We start from the raw sequence: 22358 nt of genomic DNA, 5'->3' as shown, positions 1-22358 counted from the left end.
AAGGATATGATTGCACTGGAGGGGGTGCAGAGGAGATTCACCAGGATGTTACCTGGGATGAAACATTTAAGTTATGAAGAGAGGTTGGATAGACTTGGGTTGTTTTCTTTGGAGCAGAGAAGACTGAGGGGCGACCTAATCGAGGTGTACAAGATTATGAGGGGCATGGACAGTGTGGATAGAGAGCAGCTGTTTCCCTTAGTTGAAGGGTCAGTCACAAGGGGACATAAGTTCAAGGTGAGGGGCAGGAGATTTAGGGGGGATGTGAGAAAAACGTTTTTACCCAGAGGGTAGTGATGGTCTGGAATGCGCTGCCTGGGAGGGTGGTGGAGGCGGGTTTCCTCACATCCTTTTAAAAAGTACCTGGATGAGCACTTGGCACATCATAACATTCAAGGCTATGGGCCAAGCGCTGGTAAATGGGATTAGGTAGGTAGGTCAGGTGTCAGTGCAGACTCAATGGGCCGAAGGGCCTCTTCCCCACTGAGAGATTCTGTGATTCTGTGATTTGCTGATAGTGGCAGCAATATTGTTTCTGTCAGCAAAGGCAGTTTGTCATAGTCCACGCTTTAAAGCATTGGGAAACTCCACAGAAGATTTTGAATCTGTTTTGGAGTAATTTCGATTTTCTGAAGTATATTGTCCTCTAATTTGTTGGTGTTACATGGCGTAGTAAAATCATGTTTTCAAAGGATTTTCTGCTCACCTTGTAAGAATATCCTGTTGACACTGTAAGTTGTGTCCAGTTAATTAACACTGTGTTCAACCACCTTTTATTGCATTACACTGTGATAACTGCTCTGCGTGTGTATCTAATTTTATCAGTGATTCATCTATAAATTAATCCTGATTTGATTACCCATAAAATTTCTCCTACCTTTAAATTGAGCTAGTAAAGCAGTCCCAGCAGAACAGTTTTAATGCATTGCAGTACTGCTCCATTGGCCAAGCAGTAAGTAGCTTGGGAAGCTTCAGAATTGCACAACATTTCATCAAACTAGATTAGAGAATTAATTGCCACAAAATTGTGAATGAAGGGAATCCTGACATGGAACAAGGATTCATAATCTTCAAATTTAAGCTAGGCCAGTTAGGTGTGAAATCATAAAACATTTTTTCACGCCAAGGGTGCTGGAAATTTGGAACTCTTCCCCTCCACTCCCCCTCCCCCCCCCAAAAAAAAACCCCAAAAGTCTGAAGATACAAGGTCAATTGAAAGTTTCGAACTGAGCTTGATTTATTTTTGTTAGATAAGGGAATCAAGGGATGTGAAGAAGAGATGACTAAATGGAATTGAGGCACAGATTAGCCATGATATATTGAATGCCAGAACATGCCCAAGGAACTTCATTTAAAATATGTTTTTTCCCATTCTGTACTTAAAATGTGGTGCGAGGGCAAAAAGCCAGCAAGTTAGGAGATGAACAACTCTTTCTGTGCTGTTAAATGCTTCCCAAGAACACCTACCACACCTTTGTCTGAAACTGCCAAGATACCATAGACATTTTTGTTCCCAAATTCAAGATAGTCTGTAATGCTGCTGCCCTCACTCCCCCAGTGCCCTCATTCGCCCCCAATACTGCAGCTTCCCCATCTGCTGTCCAACCAACTGCACTGTCCAATACAATGAGCGCTATACAATGAGGCTAATTCCTCCGTCTCAATCTATGAGTGGGAACTGTGCTTCCATCGAGTCCAGCAGCTGCAAGTTGTAAAATGACATTTTGAAATACTGACACTTTGAAATTCTCAATCTGTAATATTTAGAAACCTGAAGCTGAAAAGTTTATCCTTAAAGCTGTATATAAATGCACAGCTAAATTATGCTTTTGGAACTTCAAAGAAAAATTATAATAATAAGCACACTATCCTTATTAATAATGATTGGTTTAATTTCTACAGAATATTCCATTTACAGGAGATCGGTTTATTTTATGTATTACTACATTGTGTTTAATGAGTCTCTCCCGTCTTGTGTTTTATGTTGCAGTGTGATTTCTAATAGTATCCAGTTGTTAGTTCAGGACTTGGATGCAGCCTGCGATCCTGCACTGACCGCCATGAGTAAAGTAGGTGCAAAATCTTGACACTGTGGTTCTCATCACAGATCTACTGGATGTTGTTAACATTGAAAAGCCAATGTGGGGTGATTCTTTGATCTGGTGCTTTGAGCACAGAGCTACACTAACAGTGAATGGACCTTGGACATTTGGTCTGAAATTTTCCTAGGTGCCTTCCTTTAGGGAGCGCCAAATCAAGGAATCAGCTCATTGTTTTCTTGTGGCAGTGTTAATGAGTTGTATTCCTATGACAGCACATGTTTCTCTAATAATCTTGGAAACTTGACCAAGTTGACAGCAACCTCTCCCCTCTGGGTAGGAGCTCATATAGACTGACTTTCCAAAAAGTGCAGCATTTTGTTTTCCAAAGGAGTTTTTTTTTTAAGTAAGATATTAAACAAGTCCTATCAACCTGCTCCGATAGTTCAGATGGACGGTGAAGATGCCCTGGCAATATCCAAAGTAGAGCGGGAGTTCACCCAAATGTTCTACCCACCATACTTGCCCCTCAATCTAAAGGATTAATTAATGATTCATCCCATTGCTATCTGTGGGATATTGCTGGCACAATATGGCTGTAACTGTACTTTGAAAAATAATGTGTTTACAAAGCACTTTAACACACTCTATGTGCTAAGTCTTATATAAATGCAACTGTCATTTTAATGTCCTACAGATGAAATAATGATTCTGACTAAATTATTGAGGCAAATATTTCCACTAGATGATCTAATTAAAATGCTTTTGTTTAATAATTTTTTTTAAAATGTAGAAATTTATATAGTGTATTCCTTCTAGATGCCATGGCAAAATGTGGAACATGTTGGTGATCAGAGTCCATATGTCACATCCATAATCCTCCATATCAAACAGAATGTGCCCATCATCCGAGATAACCTTGCCTCCACTCGCAAGTACTTCACACAGTTCTGCATCAAATTTGTCAAGTAAGTATTGTGTCCCCTTGCTGTGAATGTTCACAACTTCACCTTCAATGCAAGGTGTTTCTTCAGAGGCAATCTTGTGGTAAGGATAAACAGAGCTACTACTATGTGGTGAATAAATCAAGCTACTTTTTTATTGCATGGGATTCAGAGGTTTTTACAGGGCTTCTGGGAGCCTGTGTTCTGAGACTCTGTCCAGTCTTCCCATGAAAATCGATGCCTTTGATACAGAATGTCTCCTGAATAACTGGTGTGGGAAAGGAAGTTTACTTGTAATATATTTGTACAAGATGAAAATGAGAAGAGGAACAGATTTACTTATTGTGTGTTTTACATAACACATGTTCAGAATCTTAATCTTTTACCAAAATAATGCAATTTCAGCATTTTTTAATTAACTGTAACAAAACCCAACATTTGCTTCACAATGCCAGTGCTTAATACCATAACTTTCCGGTGGTTGTGGCTTAGTTGTTAGGAAATTCTAGCCACATACTTTGGGGGACGCCATTAATCGTAAACAGTTTGGGATAATCCTGTCTGTTTAAGTGATTCAAATAACTAATCCCATATTAATTCCACTGTTGTGTCGAACTCAATTATGATAATTCAGTGCAAAAACTGATATATGGCAGGGTGAAATAATTATACTCGCTGTTCGATCCAGTTCATTTGGTTAAGTGTTGCACAGAGGGACAGATTGCGCCAATGGTGTTCAAACTGAATAACTTGTGTTTGTTTTAGCTTAACATCTTACTCAGCAAAATGAGTCAAGGAGAAAACAAAGAGGTTTTTTGGAAGACTTCACATTATATTGTTTATGCAAATTCTCCTGCTTCTGCGGTGAATGTTTTCTCAATAAGAACCACCAAAAAACGTGTTCATTGGCCATTCATCTCATTGCTATGTGCCATGTGCAGTGTCTCCTTGTGTAACAGCGACTCACTGTATGTAAAGCACTTTAGGTTTCAATGCGCAATATAAATGCATGTTCATTTAATTCTGATTAACGTGATGTGAGAAGTGAACAAGGTTTTACTTCAAGGGGAGTGGTTTAATTCTACTAGTCAGATTGACAGCTGAGTTCTTCTAGGATACTTGAGTGTGTAGATTGTGTCTCTCAATTTGGATTGCTTAAATTTAAAGGAATCTTTTGGAAAGATATATAAATTAGGTAAGTTTTTTTCTAATCGAATAGACCTCAGATAAAATTTAAAAAGTCCTGTTGAAGAATTACAGTGGATTCAAAAAGAAATAATCTGATTGTGAATTTTGAAGCTGTCAGCAATTGATCGACCCAGCCAGAACTGGATTCCCTAGGGAACTGTTAAGAACAAGAAAGAACTATTGAAGCAACTGCCCAGTAGCTACTGTTTGAATCATTTTATGGCTGCCTACCAGTCCAGTTCAAACTGCTTGCTTTATAACAGCAAGTACTTGTTACGCTAAGCATCTCCTGTGTATACAGTGCGCTCTGTTAAGAGTGAAACTGATTTTATACCAGATGTGTGGTTGGAAATGTGGAAATATTTTTCATATTTCCATACTTAGGAGATCACCGTTATTCAACTGGATCAATTCCTACTGTTTTCTCAGTTTTGGCTGCATTCAGTGATGTTCAAAGTTCTGTGAATATAATCTTACCTGGTAGCAAATAGCAATTGCAACAGGCTTGTTGGAAACTTATATGTCCCTATCCCATTTGTCTTCTCTGTATATATCTTGATGTGTGTATTGCTTCTGTTTACATATCCATCTTGGCTTACCTACTCCAGTGAATCACTCAGTTTTGCATTAATGGTCAATGTTGTATTATTTTACTTGTTTTTGTTGGTTTTATTTGCAGATATCTCTGCATTTTGGAAGCTCAAATCTGTTTATTGCTATTTGCAAAAATATTATACCTTGATTTTCTGCTGTCCTGATTTCAATCAGAATTTTCTTGGCATGGAACTTTGAAATTATATACTGTTGCTTTATTTGTATTGTAGCTGTCTTCAGTTATGTATCAAGCTTGCCACTCCATGATTTAGGGCAGTGTTTCCCAAACTACTTTCCAATGTGACCCCATTTTAACAACTGCAAATTAACGTGACCCCAGAAGCCAGAAAAAAAAAGTAGCAAATAAAGCAATACGGTACATAATTATTAAAGTTTACATATCAACATACAATACATCATATAAATATGAATATCTGTATTTTAAAGTACTTTAATACCATTATTTAATGTACTCATATAGGTTTCTGCCAAGCTCTGCATATTCCCAGGAGCAGTCTTCCCAAACCCCCCACCCTTGCCCATTCACTTGTCCAGCAGATCCAATTCCCAAACCTCTACCTCCCATTCACTCACTCATTCAGCAACGACTCTTCCCAATCCCCATCCTCCCCATACACAAACACATCAGCCACCCTTCCCAACCATGCCCTTCTCCCCTTTTGGTCTGGTTGTCTGTGCCTTCGAAGCCGAGTTGTCTTCCTGGGGTAAGGAATCTGTACAACAGGCAGACAGGACCAGAAATACAGTAAAGTTTGAAGCCACTATTCATCTTTCTGGCTTAGCCATGTGACTTCTGCTTTTTCCCGTACTCTGTCAGTTGTTGAGTTACACTTGCTGGCCTCTACCTGAACCAAGTTGGTACACAAACATCGGGGACCCATTCAAATGCCTCACTAAAAGTAATTTCTGATGTTCAAAGGTGCTTTGGACTCACGGTCCATCCCTTGCTGTTTGGCAGCATCAATCCTGGATGTGCAGCTCCAACAACACTCAAGAAGCTTGACATCATCCAGGACAAAGCAGCTCATTTGATTGGCACCCCTTCCACAAACATTCATTCCCTCCACCACTGACGCAGTGGCAGCAGTGTGTACCATCTACAAGTTACACTGCAGGAACTCACCAAGGCTCCTTAGGCAACACCTTCCAAACCCACGACTGCTACCATCTAGGACAAGGGCAGCAGATATGGGAACACCACCACTTGGAAGTTCCCCTCCAAGCCACTCACCATCCTGACTTGGAAACGTATCACCGTTCCTTCACAGTCACTAGGTCAAAATCCTGGAACTCCCTCCTTAACAGCATTGTGGATGTACCTACACCATATGGACTGCAGCAGTTCAAGAAGGCAGCTCACCACCACCTTCTCCAGGGCAATTGGAGGTGGGCAGTAAATGCTGGCTTAGCCAGCGACGTCCACATCCCATGAGTTAATTTTTTTGAAATTCCAGAGAATCCAGGGCTACCCAGCCAGAGTCTCCAGGATGGGCAGTCTCCTCTCCATAGTCACCATTGCTGCCTCAGAGGAGGGGGAGCTCGTGACCCCAAATGCGATCTCTGCAACCCCACTGGAGAGCATGACCCACAATTTGGGAACTCCAGATTTAAGAACTCTTGATCATTAGCCAATTTCAGTTATCGACAGGCCAGTTACCTATAACGTTGGATAGTATATGCAGTAATTTCCCTTCACTAGACAGGAAAATCCTCAAGTTAACAAATGAAGCTTGTGCAATTGTTTTGCAATTCCATCATGATCATTCCACATACCTGTTTGAATATAGGCACTGGGTTTGGTTGGGATATTCCCATTCAGAACACCATTGCATCCATAAGTGACGTAGAATGTGAGAATGCAGGAGGTCTCATGCAGCCTGACTTCAATGCTGACCTGACTGCTGCTAAAGCTTTATTGCAGCATATTGTCAGTGGGTGGTACTGCCAAACTATTCTAGTCTTTAGCAGGTAAATAATGTTCAACTTGATAAACAAAGCCTCTTCGAATAGAACAAAAACAGATAAAGGCTAGAAACCTCCAGATTAGGTAGGTCTGGTGAGTGAATACACAGATATTTCAGGTTATGGACCCTTGGTCAGGTCTCTCACTTTACCTTTCTTGTTCATGTTTGCACCCACCAGCTCCACCCAACTCATGCTTACCCTGCCTCACCTACTGCGTGTTGTAATTCATGCTGTTGGCCCCTCCCCCAACCCCAGCTCTCGCACTGTGACTCACCCATGTGTCCAGTCTCATGTTTCCACTTTTGGGCTCGCCTTGTCCTTGTCCTCACCTTCTGCCTTACCTGCCTCCACATTCAATGGATCATCCTCCGGCATTTCCACCATCTCCATTGTGATGCCACCACCAAACACATCTTCCCCTCCCATTTTTGGCTTTCCAAAGGGGCTGTACCCTTTGCGAGACCCTATTCCACTCCTCACTCGCCGGGAACTCCCCCATCCCGTCCCACAGCACTTTCCTATGCAAGTGCAGGAGATGCAACACCTGTCCTTTCCTCCTCCCCTCCCACTATCCAGGACCCCCAAACACTCCTTCCAAACAGCGATTTACTTTTATTTTCAATTTAGTATACTGAATTGACTACTCATGATGCAGTCCCCTCTACACTAAAGAGATCAAATGCAGGTAGGGTGACTGCTTTGCAAAATGCCTCCATTCATTCTACAAGTGTGACATTGAGCTTCTGGTAGCTTTTGATTCTCCTCCCACTTTGAATCCACTTCTACACTGTTCCAGTGAAGCTCAACATAAGCTCAGGGAACAGGACTTCATCTTTAAATTAGGCACTTTATTGCCTTCTGGATTCAACATTGAATTTAAGAATATAATCTCCGCCCCAAATTTTTAGACGATTCTGCATTCCCATTTACACCTCCTCTAACACAAAACTTTTGTTTCTTTACTTGTCTCATTAACATCTCCTTTTGCCTTAACACCATCAATCTCTTCTACTCTCAACGCTATCACAGACCTTCTCTTTTTTTGTTCTTCCACTCCACCCCACCTTTCCCTGCCGATGTATTCACTTGCATTAAACCTGTTACATCATAGTCACTCTGAAACATTAACTCCGTTTTTTTCTCTCCACATATGCTGTGTGTTTCCAGAACTTTCTGATTTTATTTCAGATTTCCAGCATCTGCAGTATTTTGCATTTCAAATAAATCAAGAATTTCTGTTCACAGCATAACAGAAGAACACAAAAAATAGGATCAGAAGTAGACCATATGGCCTGTTGAGCCTGCTTCGCCATTCAATGTGATCATGGCTGATCTTGGGCTTCAACTCCATTTTCCTGCCTGCTACCCATATCTCTTAATTCCCTGAGAGATCAACAATCTGTCTATCTATCTTAGCCTTAAATGTATTCAATGATGCAGAATCCACAACCCTCTGGGGTAGAGAAATTCTAAGGATTCACAACCCTTTGAGCGATGTAATTTCTCCCCATCTCAGTCTAAAATGATTGGCCCTCATCCTGCATAAACTGCAGAACTTAAGACTATCCCAAATAGGAACGTAGGGCCTATGTTTCGTATTCAGTGATTGCAGTGCTTTGTCAGGGTCTTTATTGAATTGACTGTAAGATGGCAGCTTAGAGTTTTCCCTCATGGCAGAGGTCACATGACTACAGCAAGCCAGATAGGACATCTAGTACTGTTGCATTTCAAAACCCAAACACCCCCTTTTCATAACGAACAAAAGATCCAAACAGTCCCTTTTTTCTAACAAACAGAAGACAGATTTGCATGCATGATCATGTGTAACTGTGATTTACTCAAATTACCCACTATACACCCACCGTTCTCGTGCACTAACAACTGTTTGTTCTAATAGTCAGCCTCTGCACTTGCATTGCATACGTAGTTTATAAATCATCAGGTCTCTTAATGGTATGCGTGCACATTGTCATTGGCTGTTTGTCTGGCTGATGTTCCTTGTCTGGAGAATATTGTTCTCATGGCACGTGTTGCCTTGGTACCTGTTGTTCCATTTCCGATGTTGGGGACAATTGGACCTGTGGGAGTGATGGTCATTTTGTATTTGTACAGCTGGTGAGATCCCATCTTCCTGACCGGCCAGCTGCAGTGAAGGAACAACTTCACTAGTCAGTTGTATATGCTTGCATTCACCTTGTTCACCTCCACTGCATACGATTGACGTGACAATTTCTGTATGCGTGTCCCAAGTTTCCATGTGGGCTGACTCCTGTTGAGAGCGTTGAAGGCTTATACCCTGACTGGCTCTCCAATGCTCAGCTCTGGCAATGGTTTTTCAGTCAAAATACTCTTTGGCTTTCTGTCATTTCCCTTTGATTTTTTCACTTGCAGGTGCTACCACTTCTGGTTTCAGTAGCTTTTTTGCTTTTGTAAGAATAGTTTGTGTGTAGCATGACATTAGTCTTTGGACTGGACTACTTTCCATGCCTTCAGCTGGTGTGTTTCTCTGCTCGAGGATTGCCTTGTCTACACCTGTGCTAGATTTGCTCAATTTGTTGATGATTCCTTTGGCGATTTTTACTGTCGCCTAGGCCTTTCCATTCGACTGGGGATAGTGCGGAGATGATGTGTAGTGTTGAATTTCCCAATCATTCATGAATTGGCTGAATTCTTTGCTCATGCATTGAGGGCCATTGTCACTCACCACAATGTCTGGAATGTCGTCACGGCTAAAATGTCCTTTCAGGCATTCTACTATTTTTACTGGATCTAATTCCCAATAGTCAGAATAGTAGTTGACAGTGATAAGATAATCACTTCCTGCTAGAGTGAAGAGATCTCCTCCCAGCTTCATCAATGGTCTGTCTGGGATGTCATGCATCATCAGTGGTTCTCTAGCTTGTTTAACTTAGTGCAGTGTGTGTGTAACATACCAACCTATGTGGTCTTTAATTTCATTGCTCATGTTTGGCCAGTAGAGCACTTTTCTTGCCTTTCTCGGGCTCAATTCAATTCCTTGATGGCGTGCAACAGCGCACTTCAGCATCTCTCATCTCCTTAGGGATGATGACTCCATTTCTTTTGTTCAAGGTGCCATCTTGGGCTGTTAATTCATCTCGGTATGCCCAATCTGCTTTCGTGACCACAGGTGTGTCCTCGGTGCTCTCAGGTGATCCTTCCATCACTAATTCTTGTAGTGCCTGGAGAGTTGCATTGTGTTGAGTATATCGCTTGACTTGAGCAAGGCGCTTGTCTGTCAGTTTCAATGTCTCTGCTGGGTTGATGACTTCCAGATCATGTCGAGCAGCTGCTTCACCTTGAATCAGGAAGATTTCATATTCTGGTTTAGCATCCTCAGCTTTCTTCATGGGGAGTGCTGCTCTCAACAGCATGTCTGCGATGTACATCTGTTTCCCTTGCTTGTATGTCATGTCCAGATGATATCTCTGTAACCGAATTAACATTCTTTGCAGACGCTTTGGAGCAGATAGTAGCAGTTTAAGAAAAATGCTTTGACGTGGCTTGTGGTCGGACTCCACTGTTAGTTTGTCTCTCCCAAGCAATTGATGAAAATGCTCACAAGTCTAAGGAAACTTGGTGAGTTCCTGCAGTGCATCTTGTAGATGGTACACACTGCTGCCACTGTGCGACGATGGTGGAAGGAATGAATGTTTGTGGATAGGGTGCCGATCACTCTCCCCAGTGGCTTGTTTGCTTCTTTCTAGCCAAACACGTGCAAAATTATTCACTTCTTGCAATTAAAACACTGCTTTCCCCATGCTGGGCAATCCTTCTTTTCCTTTGTATGATTTTTTCTACAGTATTTGCATCCTGCCATTTGTCTGCAATTGTTCTGCTCTTTTGGCCTGTTATGTCTCTCAACATGATGTATCTCCTGGTCTGCTCTGCCTTGCATGTGCTATAACTGACGTTTTACAAGTTACACATCTCTACATATGCCTGTTGCTTTCCTGAGCATAAGTTTCTCCTCTTTCAATAGACTTGGTCCCACTGAGGGGTCTCGTAGGCCTAAGACTATTCGATCTTTAATCAGATCATCTTTTAGCTGCCCGAATTCACATGATTCTGCAAGCTGTGTTACTGCAGACTTATACTGTTCAGTGGGCTTGTTTGCACCTTGAGCTCAAGCGTTGAATAAATAGCATTCATAAGTAGTATTCACTCGGGGTTCAAAATGTGTGTTCAAGGCTTTCAAAGTCTCTGTCGTCTGTTTCCTTTGTTTGTCGGTTAGATTTAGGGCGGATTATAATTTGTAGCAATCCCTCCCCAGCAGTGTTCGAAGTGTGGCTACTCTTACTGCCTCCAGCTTGTTAATTAAACCTGTTGCCAACTCTTAGTTTTGCCACTACAAGTGGAAAAACTGCCAGTTCTGTCATATTTCACCTTTCATTTCTGCCAGAGCTGGGAGTAGAAAGTTGACAGCCATGTTAACTCACCAGTATTAACTAGTAGCCTTTGGTTTGTTTTTTCTTTTCCTTGCCCTTTCTCAGCAGCTACTAGCATATTTGAACATTTATTTGTGCCTTTCTGGGCTGTGTCTACTCTGCAGCATTTCCAGGATTTCAAAACTCTTATTTTATCTCCACTTCTTGACGTGTTTCATGTTCAGTGATTGCAGTGCTTTCTCAGTGAGAGTTTTTATTGAACTGACTGTAAGATGGCAGCTTACAGAGCTTCCGTCATGGCAGAGGTCACGTGACCACAGTAAGCCAGATAGGATATGTAGTACTAATATAATAGGTAACAAAAACAGAAAATGCTCTAAAAACACAACAGGCCTGACAGCATGTGTGGAGAGAGAAACAGAGTTAACATTTCAAGCCATACGGACTTGAAACATTAACGCTATTTCTGTCTCCACAGATGCTTTTCGACCTGCTGAGTTTTTCCAGCATTTTCTGCTTTTATTTCAGATTTCCAGCATTCACAGTATTTTGCTTTTATCTTAAAACATGTAGTACTGTTGTATTTCAAAACCCAAACATCCCCCTTTTCGTAACTGCAGGACTTCAGACTCTCTTGAGTAGGAACATAGAACCTAGGAGCAGGAATAGGCTATTTGACCCTTTAAGCCTGCTCCACCATTCAATAAGATCATGGCTGATCTGGTTGTGTCCTCAACTCCACTTTCCTGACTTTCCATCATAACTCTTGACTCCCTTATCGATCTAACTCAGCCTTGGGTAAATTTAAAGACCCAGCCTCCACTACTTTCTGGGGAAGAGAAATCCACAGACTAGCGACCTTCTATTTCAGCTGATTATTACTGTCAGCTCCTGACAATGGGGACAGTTTCATGTGTGCCTCCTTTATGGTGGACTGACTGTCCAACTACAGAGAAAATCATTGCCATGCCTAATCCAGGTGCAGCTGTTTTTCAATATGTAGAATAAACTTCCAGATAGAGTTTTGGAAGCATAAATCCTGGAATCATTTTTTAAAATTGTTATGACGTGGAAGATGATTTGTGCCAGGCCAATTAAATCCACAAGGGATACTTGACCATGCAATCACAACAGTTTTGCAATTTGTATTTATTACAAGTATATGTGTGCACTGATTCAGAAGCAATGAGTCCACTAGGGCCTTTAGAGATTTTAAAAAGTAAATTCAAATATTTATTAACAAAAAACATTTCAAGCACATACATAAGACTACAATTACTTAATACTATGACAAATCCTAAAGTCCCAATTAACTTGACTCCCAACTAAGCACACCCCTTAAGGCAACAATCCAAAATAGATTTTAAATTTAAAAAATAACAAGCCAGCAAGCTACCACAGTTCACACTTGACAGTGGAACTCCAAAAGCTTGTCTCCAAGTTTAGTTACTGGCCCCAACAGACTTATGCTCAAATGGCTGGAGGTTGGGGTTCAGAGGGATTATGAACTCGGATGGATTAACTATGCTGGTTGAATGGCCTTCCTACCTATGACCTTCTATGTTCCTCAGGAGCAGGAACTCGACTTGGAGCAATTGAGGCCAATTTTAACACCCCTAATGCTGTCCCAGCTGAGATAAGCTAACTCAGCATAGACTGGGAATCAAACCTGGGACCTCCCATGGGACAGAAACTTAGCCTCTGAGTCAACAGGAAGTCATAAGTTTCTATTTTCATTTAAAAGATAACATTTTAATGTAAACACTGCTCCTCATTAGTCACTTCTTTCCATTTTGTGTTCACCAGCCAGTACCATAATGTGAACAATTTATGTAAAAGTTTTAGCATAGTCTTCAGTTCAGAACTGTTTAAAAATAGCGTGCACCAGATGGAACTGATAAGGTGTCAGACCATTTAAGTATGGCATGGTTCTTCAACAAACTTAGTTGCTGGTCTGCCAAGTTTTTGAAGATAAGTTTCTCAAATAATAACCTGCATTATGTTCTTTTCAAAGCAGTTTCACATATTGGAATGTGGCTTGGCATGCTTGTTCCACAGGCAGGTGGTTCAGACTTGTCCCAGAAACTTTGTGGTTCTGCTCAGGCATGTGGCAGTTATTGTACTTCAGTCTCACAGCTGACATAAGCTGAAATTGTAGCTTTTGATTTTCTTTTTGTTTTTCCCCTTAATTCCCCTACCTTAATCTTTTGCAACTGCAAGTTTCCTTTAGCTTGAAATGAGTATAAGTGGGTCACTAACAGATGGCAGTGGGTCACTAACAGATGGCAGTGGGTTATTGTGCCATATCAGTATGTATTGACTTTTTGAGCAGCTTGTACTGGTCAGATCTTTCAAATTGTAGGCACCATTATTAAAACTTTTTTTTCCCCATCTAGATTGTAGACAAGACCTTAACAACACATTTTGTTGTTTTCAGTGACAGGATAAGCTCCATACCAGGAGTTTGAACTTGGTTTAGGTTGACTCTTCCACACGGTATTAATTGAGTGATGTATTGTCAAAGATTCTATTTATTTTTGAGACACTAAACAGAGATCTGTTTGGGTGGTTTCAGTGAATCAAGTCAATCCAGTATTCAAAGGAGTTTGGATTTGTCTAGCCAGCATTCTTCCTACACTTCAGCACCACTATGTAACCTGTAAATCAGGTTAGTTGCCTAATCGCTGTTTGTGGGATCTTACCGCATCCAAAATGGCTGCCACGTTTGCTTGTATGACAGCAGTGATTCGATGCTAAAGTAAATCATGAAATGGGAAACTCTTTTAGAATTTCCTGAGAGTTATAACAAATCATCATAGAATTGCAAGTATTTCTTTTCACGATGCTACAAGTCATCACTAAAAAGCAAACATGCTATCTCACCTACAGGCCTATTCTTTTTAAAGCATGCAAGTTTAAGCAAAAATAAATTTGGAGAGAATGGGAACAGTTTTGGTCATTTTCAAGGTCCATGTTGATAACTGGTTTTGTTTGTTTTAGACTCCCCATTGGGGTATATCATCTGCTTGGAAGGTGGCAAGTTTTTAAAATTGGAAACTTTTACTATGTTACCAGGATAACCGGATCAGTTTTGTGCTTAGAGACATGATGGCAGGACGCAATTCATAATCTCCATCATCACATTTTTTGTGAAGGATTACAGTGGTACAGAGAGGTGGCCAGTTCAGTAATGTTATTGAGGTTTCAATTAATTCCTGTTCAGCCACCATGCTGAAACCAGATTGCCTCTGTGAATTGTCTTTAGGAAAACCTGAACAGTTTGATGGCCTTGTAGCATTGAGGCCATGTTTCATGTCTCAATAATTACTCAATTGTCTCTAGACACAGGCCAGAGCTCCAACAAGCCATTGTAATAGGATAGAGGAAAATGAGTGAAACTCAATCCATTTTGTCCCATAGAAATGTTATGCACAGTAAAACCAAAATTACAAGATGCTGTCTGCCTCATGGGTTTGCCTAGCGGGCAACAAGAGATTTGGATAGAAATATCACCATTGAAGTCATACTTGTGAGTTCTGCTGCAACAAAATGTCAAATTTTAAATAAGCCAAGTGCAAACTGTAGGAGTTTAGGATCTCTTAGGAGTTTATATTTGTATGCTTTTTCTGAAGATCTGGACTCGCCAGTTAAGATCTGAACTAAATATCAGTCAACTGGAGAAAGTGATTATTTAATGTGTCATTGTCTTAACTGATGTAAACGTTCATATGAGGATCTTCAGGTATCCTAACAAGGCATTACTCCAGCTTTAAACTTTTTTTTTTAACAAACCACTTTGAACTCTGTCTTCACAGACTAACTATAAAGTATCTGCCTGTGTAGAAACATTTATTGTTGTTTACTCTGTAGCTTTAATAGAAAAAAAGTAGGTGTTACTTATTTCCTACCTTGATTACATTTATATTTGATTACATTTCGTAGGAAAGGGCATATAAGGAGGATTGTTCACATCCACTTTCCTGTATCAGTAACCTGTAGATTTTAATCGTTCTTGTTGATCACTTTGGAGTTTTGGTTCATTATTTGTGTTGATTCCTCCACCATCCATTCACTATTTCCCCATTTCTCCACCCAACTCCTTACCACCCCCGACCTTCCATATTCAGTTAATTTTTCTGTTTGGTTTTAAGCTCTGCTTTCCTTCTGTGAATATTGTTGCTGGGTGAAGGCTGTGAGCTGCTATATGGAGTCCTGATTCTAAAAGCTTATTGGACCCCCTGTTACAGCTGCTATGAAATGATTAATGGACTGAATTCCTGCATTCGGATAGTCTATTAATTTTCATTGTAGAACCAATTGTGCCCGTGACCAAGTTCCACTGTCATTTAATTTGAAGTGCAAAATTGCAACAATAAAAAATCCACAAAGTGGGGAAATATATATTCCATTGTGTGGAGATTAACACGTTAAGAACTGAATCTTTTTCAAATCCAACCAAGTGAACTAGAATGATGAAGTAAAGAAACTTGACCTGTCAATAATTGTTCCCTAATGAGGACAACCTGTGTAGTTACAGAATATTCAGCATCCAGAGGCGAGATGAGAAGACATTTATTAAGGCAGTGAAATATGATGATCAGGAATGCACTGCCTGAAAAGAAAGCACATTTAATAATAACTTTCGAAAGGCAATTGGAAAAATTTGCAAGGCTACGGTGAATGAGCAAGGAATCAAAGGACCAGCACAGGCACAATGGGATGAATAGCCCCTTTCTCTGCTGTATCATTGTATAATTCCGTTGGTAACATCCACATCAGGTGGAAAATCTATATAGTTTTATGAAAATGACTTGGAATCCTATTTGTTTCCAAATGATTTAGAGGCCATTCAGGACCAATAGCACATGGAGGGTCTATGAATGTGTTAATGTTGCATTACATTAACTAGAGACATGAAATGTTCGCAGTTCAGTCAGAGGCTTTTTACAGATTTACCTTGTTTGTGAGGCAGAGTTGGTCTTCACATTTTCAGCAATAGCTTTATGTTCATACTATGACACTCAGAGGAAAAAGTCTTCATGTCAAGAGGAAAACCATATGAATTTAATTTGGTTCACATATTTGAATGAAACTAGTTTTTTAAAAAAAACCTTCCCTGCAACTCAAAGGCAGTGATTATTTATTACATAGTTAAATTAGTCTGATTTTCACTATTTATTATTAACTTGGCCAAGCAGCTTACTTAAATGCCTCATTTTTTCATTTTGTTTTGTGCACCCTACTGTTAGTTTTAGCATGAATTTGCTTTCTTTTAATTGGCTGTGGCAGGTTTAATCTAATTTAAAAAATCTGAAGTTTGTGCTTTCTCATGACCCCTGCAATTCCTTGAATGTCTAACCAATATTTGGCTCATTAACTTTCATTCATATATTCTCTGTCTGTTCTATTATTTATAAAGAGTACTTATCAGTAATTAGTCTACAGAGTTTACATTTTATAACAATGAGGCTTATCTTGCTTGGGAAAGCACTTCATACTCTGGGTTGGGTGTGGGGGATGGTGGTAGGGGTTGAGGGGAAGAATTTGCATTCATTCATTTATTATTGGAGGACATCAAGTTGATGTTCCCATAATAAAGTTGCTACACTGCACACTCCCCCCAAAATACAGTTGGTGCTTGTAGAGTATTTGAGAAAAGAAATGGGCACTCATCCATCATGTCTGTGCCATTGATTTTCTCCACATAAGCTACCAAGTCAAATCTCACTTCCTGCTTACTTCCCAAATACCTGAGTGTATGGCACTTCCCTAGACTTTCTAATCCTCTGTTTTGTGTTGAACTGAGCTGTAAGGAGTGGCACATACAGTGCTACTTCGCATCAGTATAGAGCGGATTTGGATTTGCATTACTCCCAGAGTATTTAAGGAAGTGGCGCTAGAGATAGTGGATGCATTGGTGGTCATCTTCTGAGATTCTATAGACTCTGGAACAGTTCCTACAGATTGGAGGGTAGCTAATGTAACTCCACTATTTAAAAAGGGAAGTAGAGAGAAAACAGGGAATTATAGACCAGTCAGCCTGACATCGGTAGTGGGGAAAATTCTAGAGTCCGTTATAAAAGATTTAATAGCTGAGCACATGGAAAACAGTGGCAGAATCGGACAAAGTCAGCATGGATTTAGGAAAGGGAAATCATGCAGAGCGGATTTGGATGTGCATTACTCCCAGAGTAATCTATTGGAATTTTTTGAGGATGTAACTAGTAGAGTTGATGAGGGAGAGCCAGTGGATGTGATTTATTTGGACTTTCAGAAGGCTTTCGACAAAGTCCCATGTAAGAGATTGGCGTGTAAAATTAAAGCGCATGAGATTGGGGGTAGTGTATTGAGATGGATAGAAAACTGGTTGGCAGACAGGAAACAAAAAGTAAGAATCAACGGGTTTTTTTCTGAATGGCAGGCAGTGACTAGTGGGGTACCGCAGGGATCGGTGCTGGGACCCCAGCTATTCACAATATATATGGATTTAGATGAGGAAATTAAATGTAATATCTCCAAATTTGCAGATGACACAAAGCTGGGTGGAAGGGTGAGCTGTGAGGAGGATGCAGAGATGCTTCAGTGTGATTTGGACAAGCTGAGTGAGTGGGCAAATGCATGGCAGATGAGTATAATGTGGATAAATGTGAGGTTCTCCACTTTGGTAGCTAAAACAGGAAGGCAGATTATTATCTGGCTATAAATTGAGAGAGGGGAATGCGCAATGAGTCCTGGGTGTCCTCGTACACCAGTCGCTGAAGGTAAGCATGCAGGTGCAGCAGGCGGTAAAGAAGGCAAATGGTATGTTGGCCTTCATAGCCAGAGGATTCGAGTACAGAAACAGGGATGTCTTGCTGCAATTGTTCAGGGCCTAGGTTAGACCACACCTGGAATATTGTGTGCAGTTTTGGCCTCCTTATCTGAGGAAGGATGTACTTGCTATAGAGGGAGTGCAGCGAAGGTTTACCCAACTGATTCCTGGGATGGCGGGACTGACATATGAGGAGAGATTGAGTCTGTTGGATTATATTCGCTAGAGTTCAGAAGAATGAGAGGGGATCTCTTAGTAACCTATAAAATTCTAACAGGACTAGACAGGGTAGATGCAGGAAGGATGTTCCCGATGGTGGGGGAGTCCAGAGCCAGGGGTCACAGTCTGAGGGTATGGGGTAGACCATTTAGGACTGAGATGAGCAGAAATTTCTTCACCCAGAGAGTGGTGAGCCTGTGGAATTCATTACCACAGAAAGTAGTTGAGGCCAAAACATTGTATGTTTTCAAGAAGGAATTAGATATAGCTCTTGGGGCGAAAGGGATCAAAGGATATGGGGAGAAAGTGGGAGCAAGCTATTGAGTTGGATGATCAGTCATGAACATAATGAATGGCGGAGCAGGCTCAAAGGGCTGAATGGCCTACTCCTGCTCCTAGTTTCTATGTTTCTATTTGTGTAAAAATGGCAAATCAATTAGATGACTAATGAACAAGCTTTATTCCTGAAGTTCCTGGAGAGGGTTATGCTGATTTGATATCCCATCAATGTGCAGTTGTTTTTACATTCTTTTTAAAGAAATTGGTAAATTTAGTAGCTTAAAGAATTTAAAGAAAACAGGCATTTGTGTTTTATTGCACAAAAGTAATTTTAATTACCAGATAATTTGAATTAAAAGGAAAGAACTGTGTACAATTATGTGTCTGTGGAGGTAGCAGTTAATGAGAAGATGGGTCCAAAAAGTGAGTAGGTAGACTGGCTTCTACTTTACTTGATGGCAGCAGTGTAAGGCCTGGTCCATTGCCATGGTCACACCTCAGTCCCATATATTCTGCACACAGCCAGCTTGCAGCTGGGGGAGGGGATACCCAGTGGCTTCTTTGTGGAGCCAACTTGGGGTGGATGGGGTGCAGGCAAGTAGTGAGTATCTGACAGTGGGCTTGGAGCAGTTTCATGCTCCTCCTGGCCCCACAAAAGTCTCCACCATCAGTATGTGAAAATTTCATTTTGGGTCTATAATAGGCCGAGAAACGTGAATTAAATATTTAAGTAGGTTCTGCCATTTCGAGGTCTATCTTAAAATCACATTAGGCAGTACTTGCACAGCTAATAGTCGTGCATTTTTCTTTTACCAACTTTCCTATTTTCTAGCTTAAACAAGGCACACAGTAGTTGAAAATAGGACTCAGAATGTTTAAAAGTGACTGCAGCAAAATAAGATGCAGATGCTAAGTGATTACAGAAAATAGTGGAAATAGTGTGCGTGTGGCAGCATCTGTAGAGTGAGACAAACAGTTAACGTTTCAGGTCTGTGACCAAGTGATCGCTTTCATTTTCATGGAAACATTGGGTGGGATTTCCTGTGCCCGCTGGCGTCGGGTGTCATGGCGGGCACGAGCGGACAATATGGCGAGAAGGCCAAAAATCGGTTTCACAATCGCGAAACCAGTTTGCATTCGTCCGTTCCGCCCTTCAGTGGTGGGCTGCATTTCCTGCCACCGCACGAGGGGAACTTCATTGTAATACACCTACATTATAAGCCCCTGTTCACCGGAATCATGCCCCACGCTGATCATCCGGGCACCAATCACGCTGACGTGTTTCACAACTGAACATAAGTGACGTGCACCTGGCGAGCTGCACTTCGCTCGGGACTTTGAGGCTTGTTTGCCCATCTTGCTTTGGGCAGCACTTGTGGTCATCAGCACCAGGCTTCGCAGGCAGCACCACATCACTTTTAGGGGGGCTCACGGGCAGGCCTCTACTTACAAGACTAGCCATTGCAGCCAGCGGGTGGCCTTTCAACAGCTGCAGAGCAATGGCCTGCTTGGGTAAGGGGGAGAAGTGGCCTCAGGTATGGGATAAGGCCGCAGGGCTAGGGCAGTACTGGAAGTGGGTGTTGCAGGGTGTGTGTGGGGACACGTTGCTTTGTGCAAATGGCCTCAAGAGGGTGAGGGCTGAGGAGGCCGAGGAGATGAGCCCAGATGGAGATGTGAGGGTGTGCATGAGAGATTGAGTGGTGATGTCCCTTGAGCTGGTAGTGAGTGAGATGTCAGTGAATATGTAATGGTCTCGTGAGTGTGCTAGTTTAGAGTGATGAGATGGTTGCCTTATCCTGGTGGAACGGATGAGATCATTCATCCTCTCTCTGAAGATGGTGAACCTCTTTTGTGCAGCGTTGGCACTGACCACCACTGCCACCGACTCCCAAGTGGGAGTGGTGACACAGATGGGCCTCCTGCAGCCAGAGCAGGGGTAGAGGACATCACGGCATGCTCCAATGGTGTCCAGAAGCCGTCCCAGGGATGCATCACTGAATCGAGGGGCTGCAGTCTTTTTGCCTTTCGGAGCCATGTCTTCCGTGCAACAGTCCCGGGCTGGAAGCACAGAGATGTGCATGGCTGCTCTTTAAATATGCGTCTGGTGTGAGGAAGCAGCGAGGTAATGGTATGGCGGGTGAATTGGAGGCTGCCCACCAGTGAAATGGCGTGTTTCCTGGGAATGCCTGATTAATGAGGCGGGATTGGGACAATACGGCACGAAAACCTGCCATTGCAGCCAGCGGGTGAAACATCCTTTCCCCCACCCGCTCCCATATTTAGTGCAAATCTGGGATAACTCCGCCCATCGTTTAAAAAACTTTATATTTGAACTAAATCCATTGATTCTCTCTAGTTGTGCATGTCACTTATTGTTGTGCTGATAACAAAATTAGAAGGAACTCACAGTCCATCTGCCTCTCTACTAGTCACCAGAGGCCCACGTCCAGTGTGAATCAATATGGGATAACATGCCATTGGGAAGACTTACATTCAAAAAAAAATTTTTCCCCAGAACATAGTTCTAAAAAAAAACATCCTGACATTAATAAAGCCATGAAACTATTTTAGGTTATGTCTAAAACGCGAAGATTTAAGCAATATAAAAGGCTAAAGTTTCAGAAAAGAAAATACAGGTCCAGACATCAAAATATTTTCTCTCGGTCTCTGTGGAATTCACTTCTGGCTATGAAATCCACTGAGCGAATGACAGACTATGTGTAACACCTTAATTCTGAAATCTGACCAGTTCATCGCAGAGTAAGGCCTTTGAGGTCAGGGTCAGATTCTGGGCCCACATCAATGCTGGATCTAGTGATTATATTGTACTTGGGATATAGCTAAGCTAATACTGTGCAGGTTTTTTTTATATAGTGATAGCCTTGGTGAATTCCCTCTGTGCAAACAAGCCAGCCACAAAGAAGTGTCACTTAAAAAATGGAGTTGCCTCCAGCTCTGTAGAGGTATATAGATCTTTAAAAAAAAAAAGTTACAAAGCCTCTTTTGTGGCCTTCCTTTTAAATGTTACTTACCCCTTCATGGCCGCATAAGTTATGAAGACTAAGTTTTGGCTGAGCAGAAAGGGAGCGAACTCCTATTATCTCCACTGCATTAATTGTAACCCATTCTATGGTTTTCAGCAGGATTAGCATTAATCCACATCTGGAACAGATGCCACTCTTTTTTTCTTTATGACTGCAGGACACCAGATATCCACTTATGTTGCTCTCACAAAATAGGAGTGCAGTTGGGATAGATGCAAGTTCCCCCTCTGTTAGCTGTATTGCCTGATCATTCAGCTCAGAAGGAGGCCATTTGGCCCATCATGCTTCTGCTGGTTTTTGAAACTGTTATCTGATTAGTCCCATCACCCTGCTCATTCCCAGTAGCCTTGCAATTTTCTCCTCTACAAGGTATGTTACCTGCCCGGTGCCAGGGTGAGGGACATGTCTGACCGGCTTGAAAGGATATTGGAGAGGGAGGGGGAGGATCCAGTTGTTGTGGTCCACGTCGGCACAAGTAACATAGGTAAGACTAGGAAAGAGGACCTGTTTGTGGATTATCAGGAACTAGGAACTAAATTAAAGAACAGGTGCTCAAGGGTTTTAATCTCTGGATTACTACCCGAGCCACGTGCAATTTTGCATAGGGACGCGAGAATAAGGGAACTAAACACGTGGCTAAAGGAGTGGTGTGGGAAAGAAGGGTTCCATTTTGTGGGACACTGGCTTCAGTATTGGAACAGGAGGGATCTGTACCATTGGGACAGTGGTCTCCTGAACCAATCTGGGACCAATGTTCTAGCGAAAAGGGTAAATAGGCTGGTCAACAGGACTTTAAACTAGAAAGTGGGGGGGAAGGGAAGGGTAAAACTCCAAGCAGTATGACTAAT

The 22358-nt window shown here is 41.6% G+C and overlaps 1 protein-coding gene across 2 annotated transcripts in view; it reads left to right on the top strand.

The window, feature by feature from the left end:
• Window positions 1-22358, top strand: part of vps53 (VPS53 subunit of GARP complex) — a 267763-nt gene that overhangs the window by 166764 nt on the left and 78641 nt on the right. For both annotated transcript variants that reach the window (XM_041197224.1, XM_041197225.1), the window contains 2 exons: window positions 1991-2069; window positions 2859-3007. In XM_041197224.1, coding sequence (XP_041053158.1) covers window positions 1991-2069; window positions 2859-3007 — 228 coding nt within the window. The remainder of the gene's footprint in view (window positions 1-1990; window positions 2070-2858; window positions 3008-22358) is intronic.

Source organism: Carcharodon carcharias, chromosome 10, assembly GCF_017639515.1.
Source record: "Carcharodon carcharias isolate sCarCar2 chromosome 10, sCarCar2.pri, whole genome shotgun sequence".
Taxonomy (NCBI): domain Eukaryota; kingdom Metazoa; phylum Chordata; class Chondrichthyes; order Lamniformes; family Lamnidae; genus Carcharodon; species Carcharodon carcharias.
This window is presented reverse-complemented; position numbering and strand designations above follow the sequence as displayed.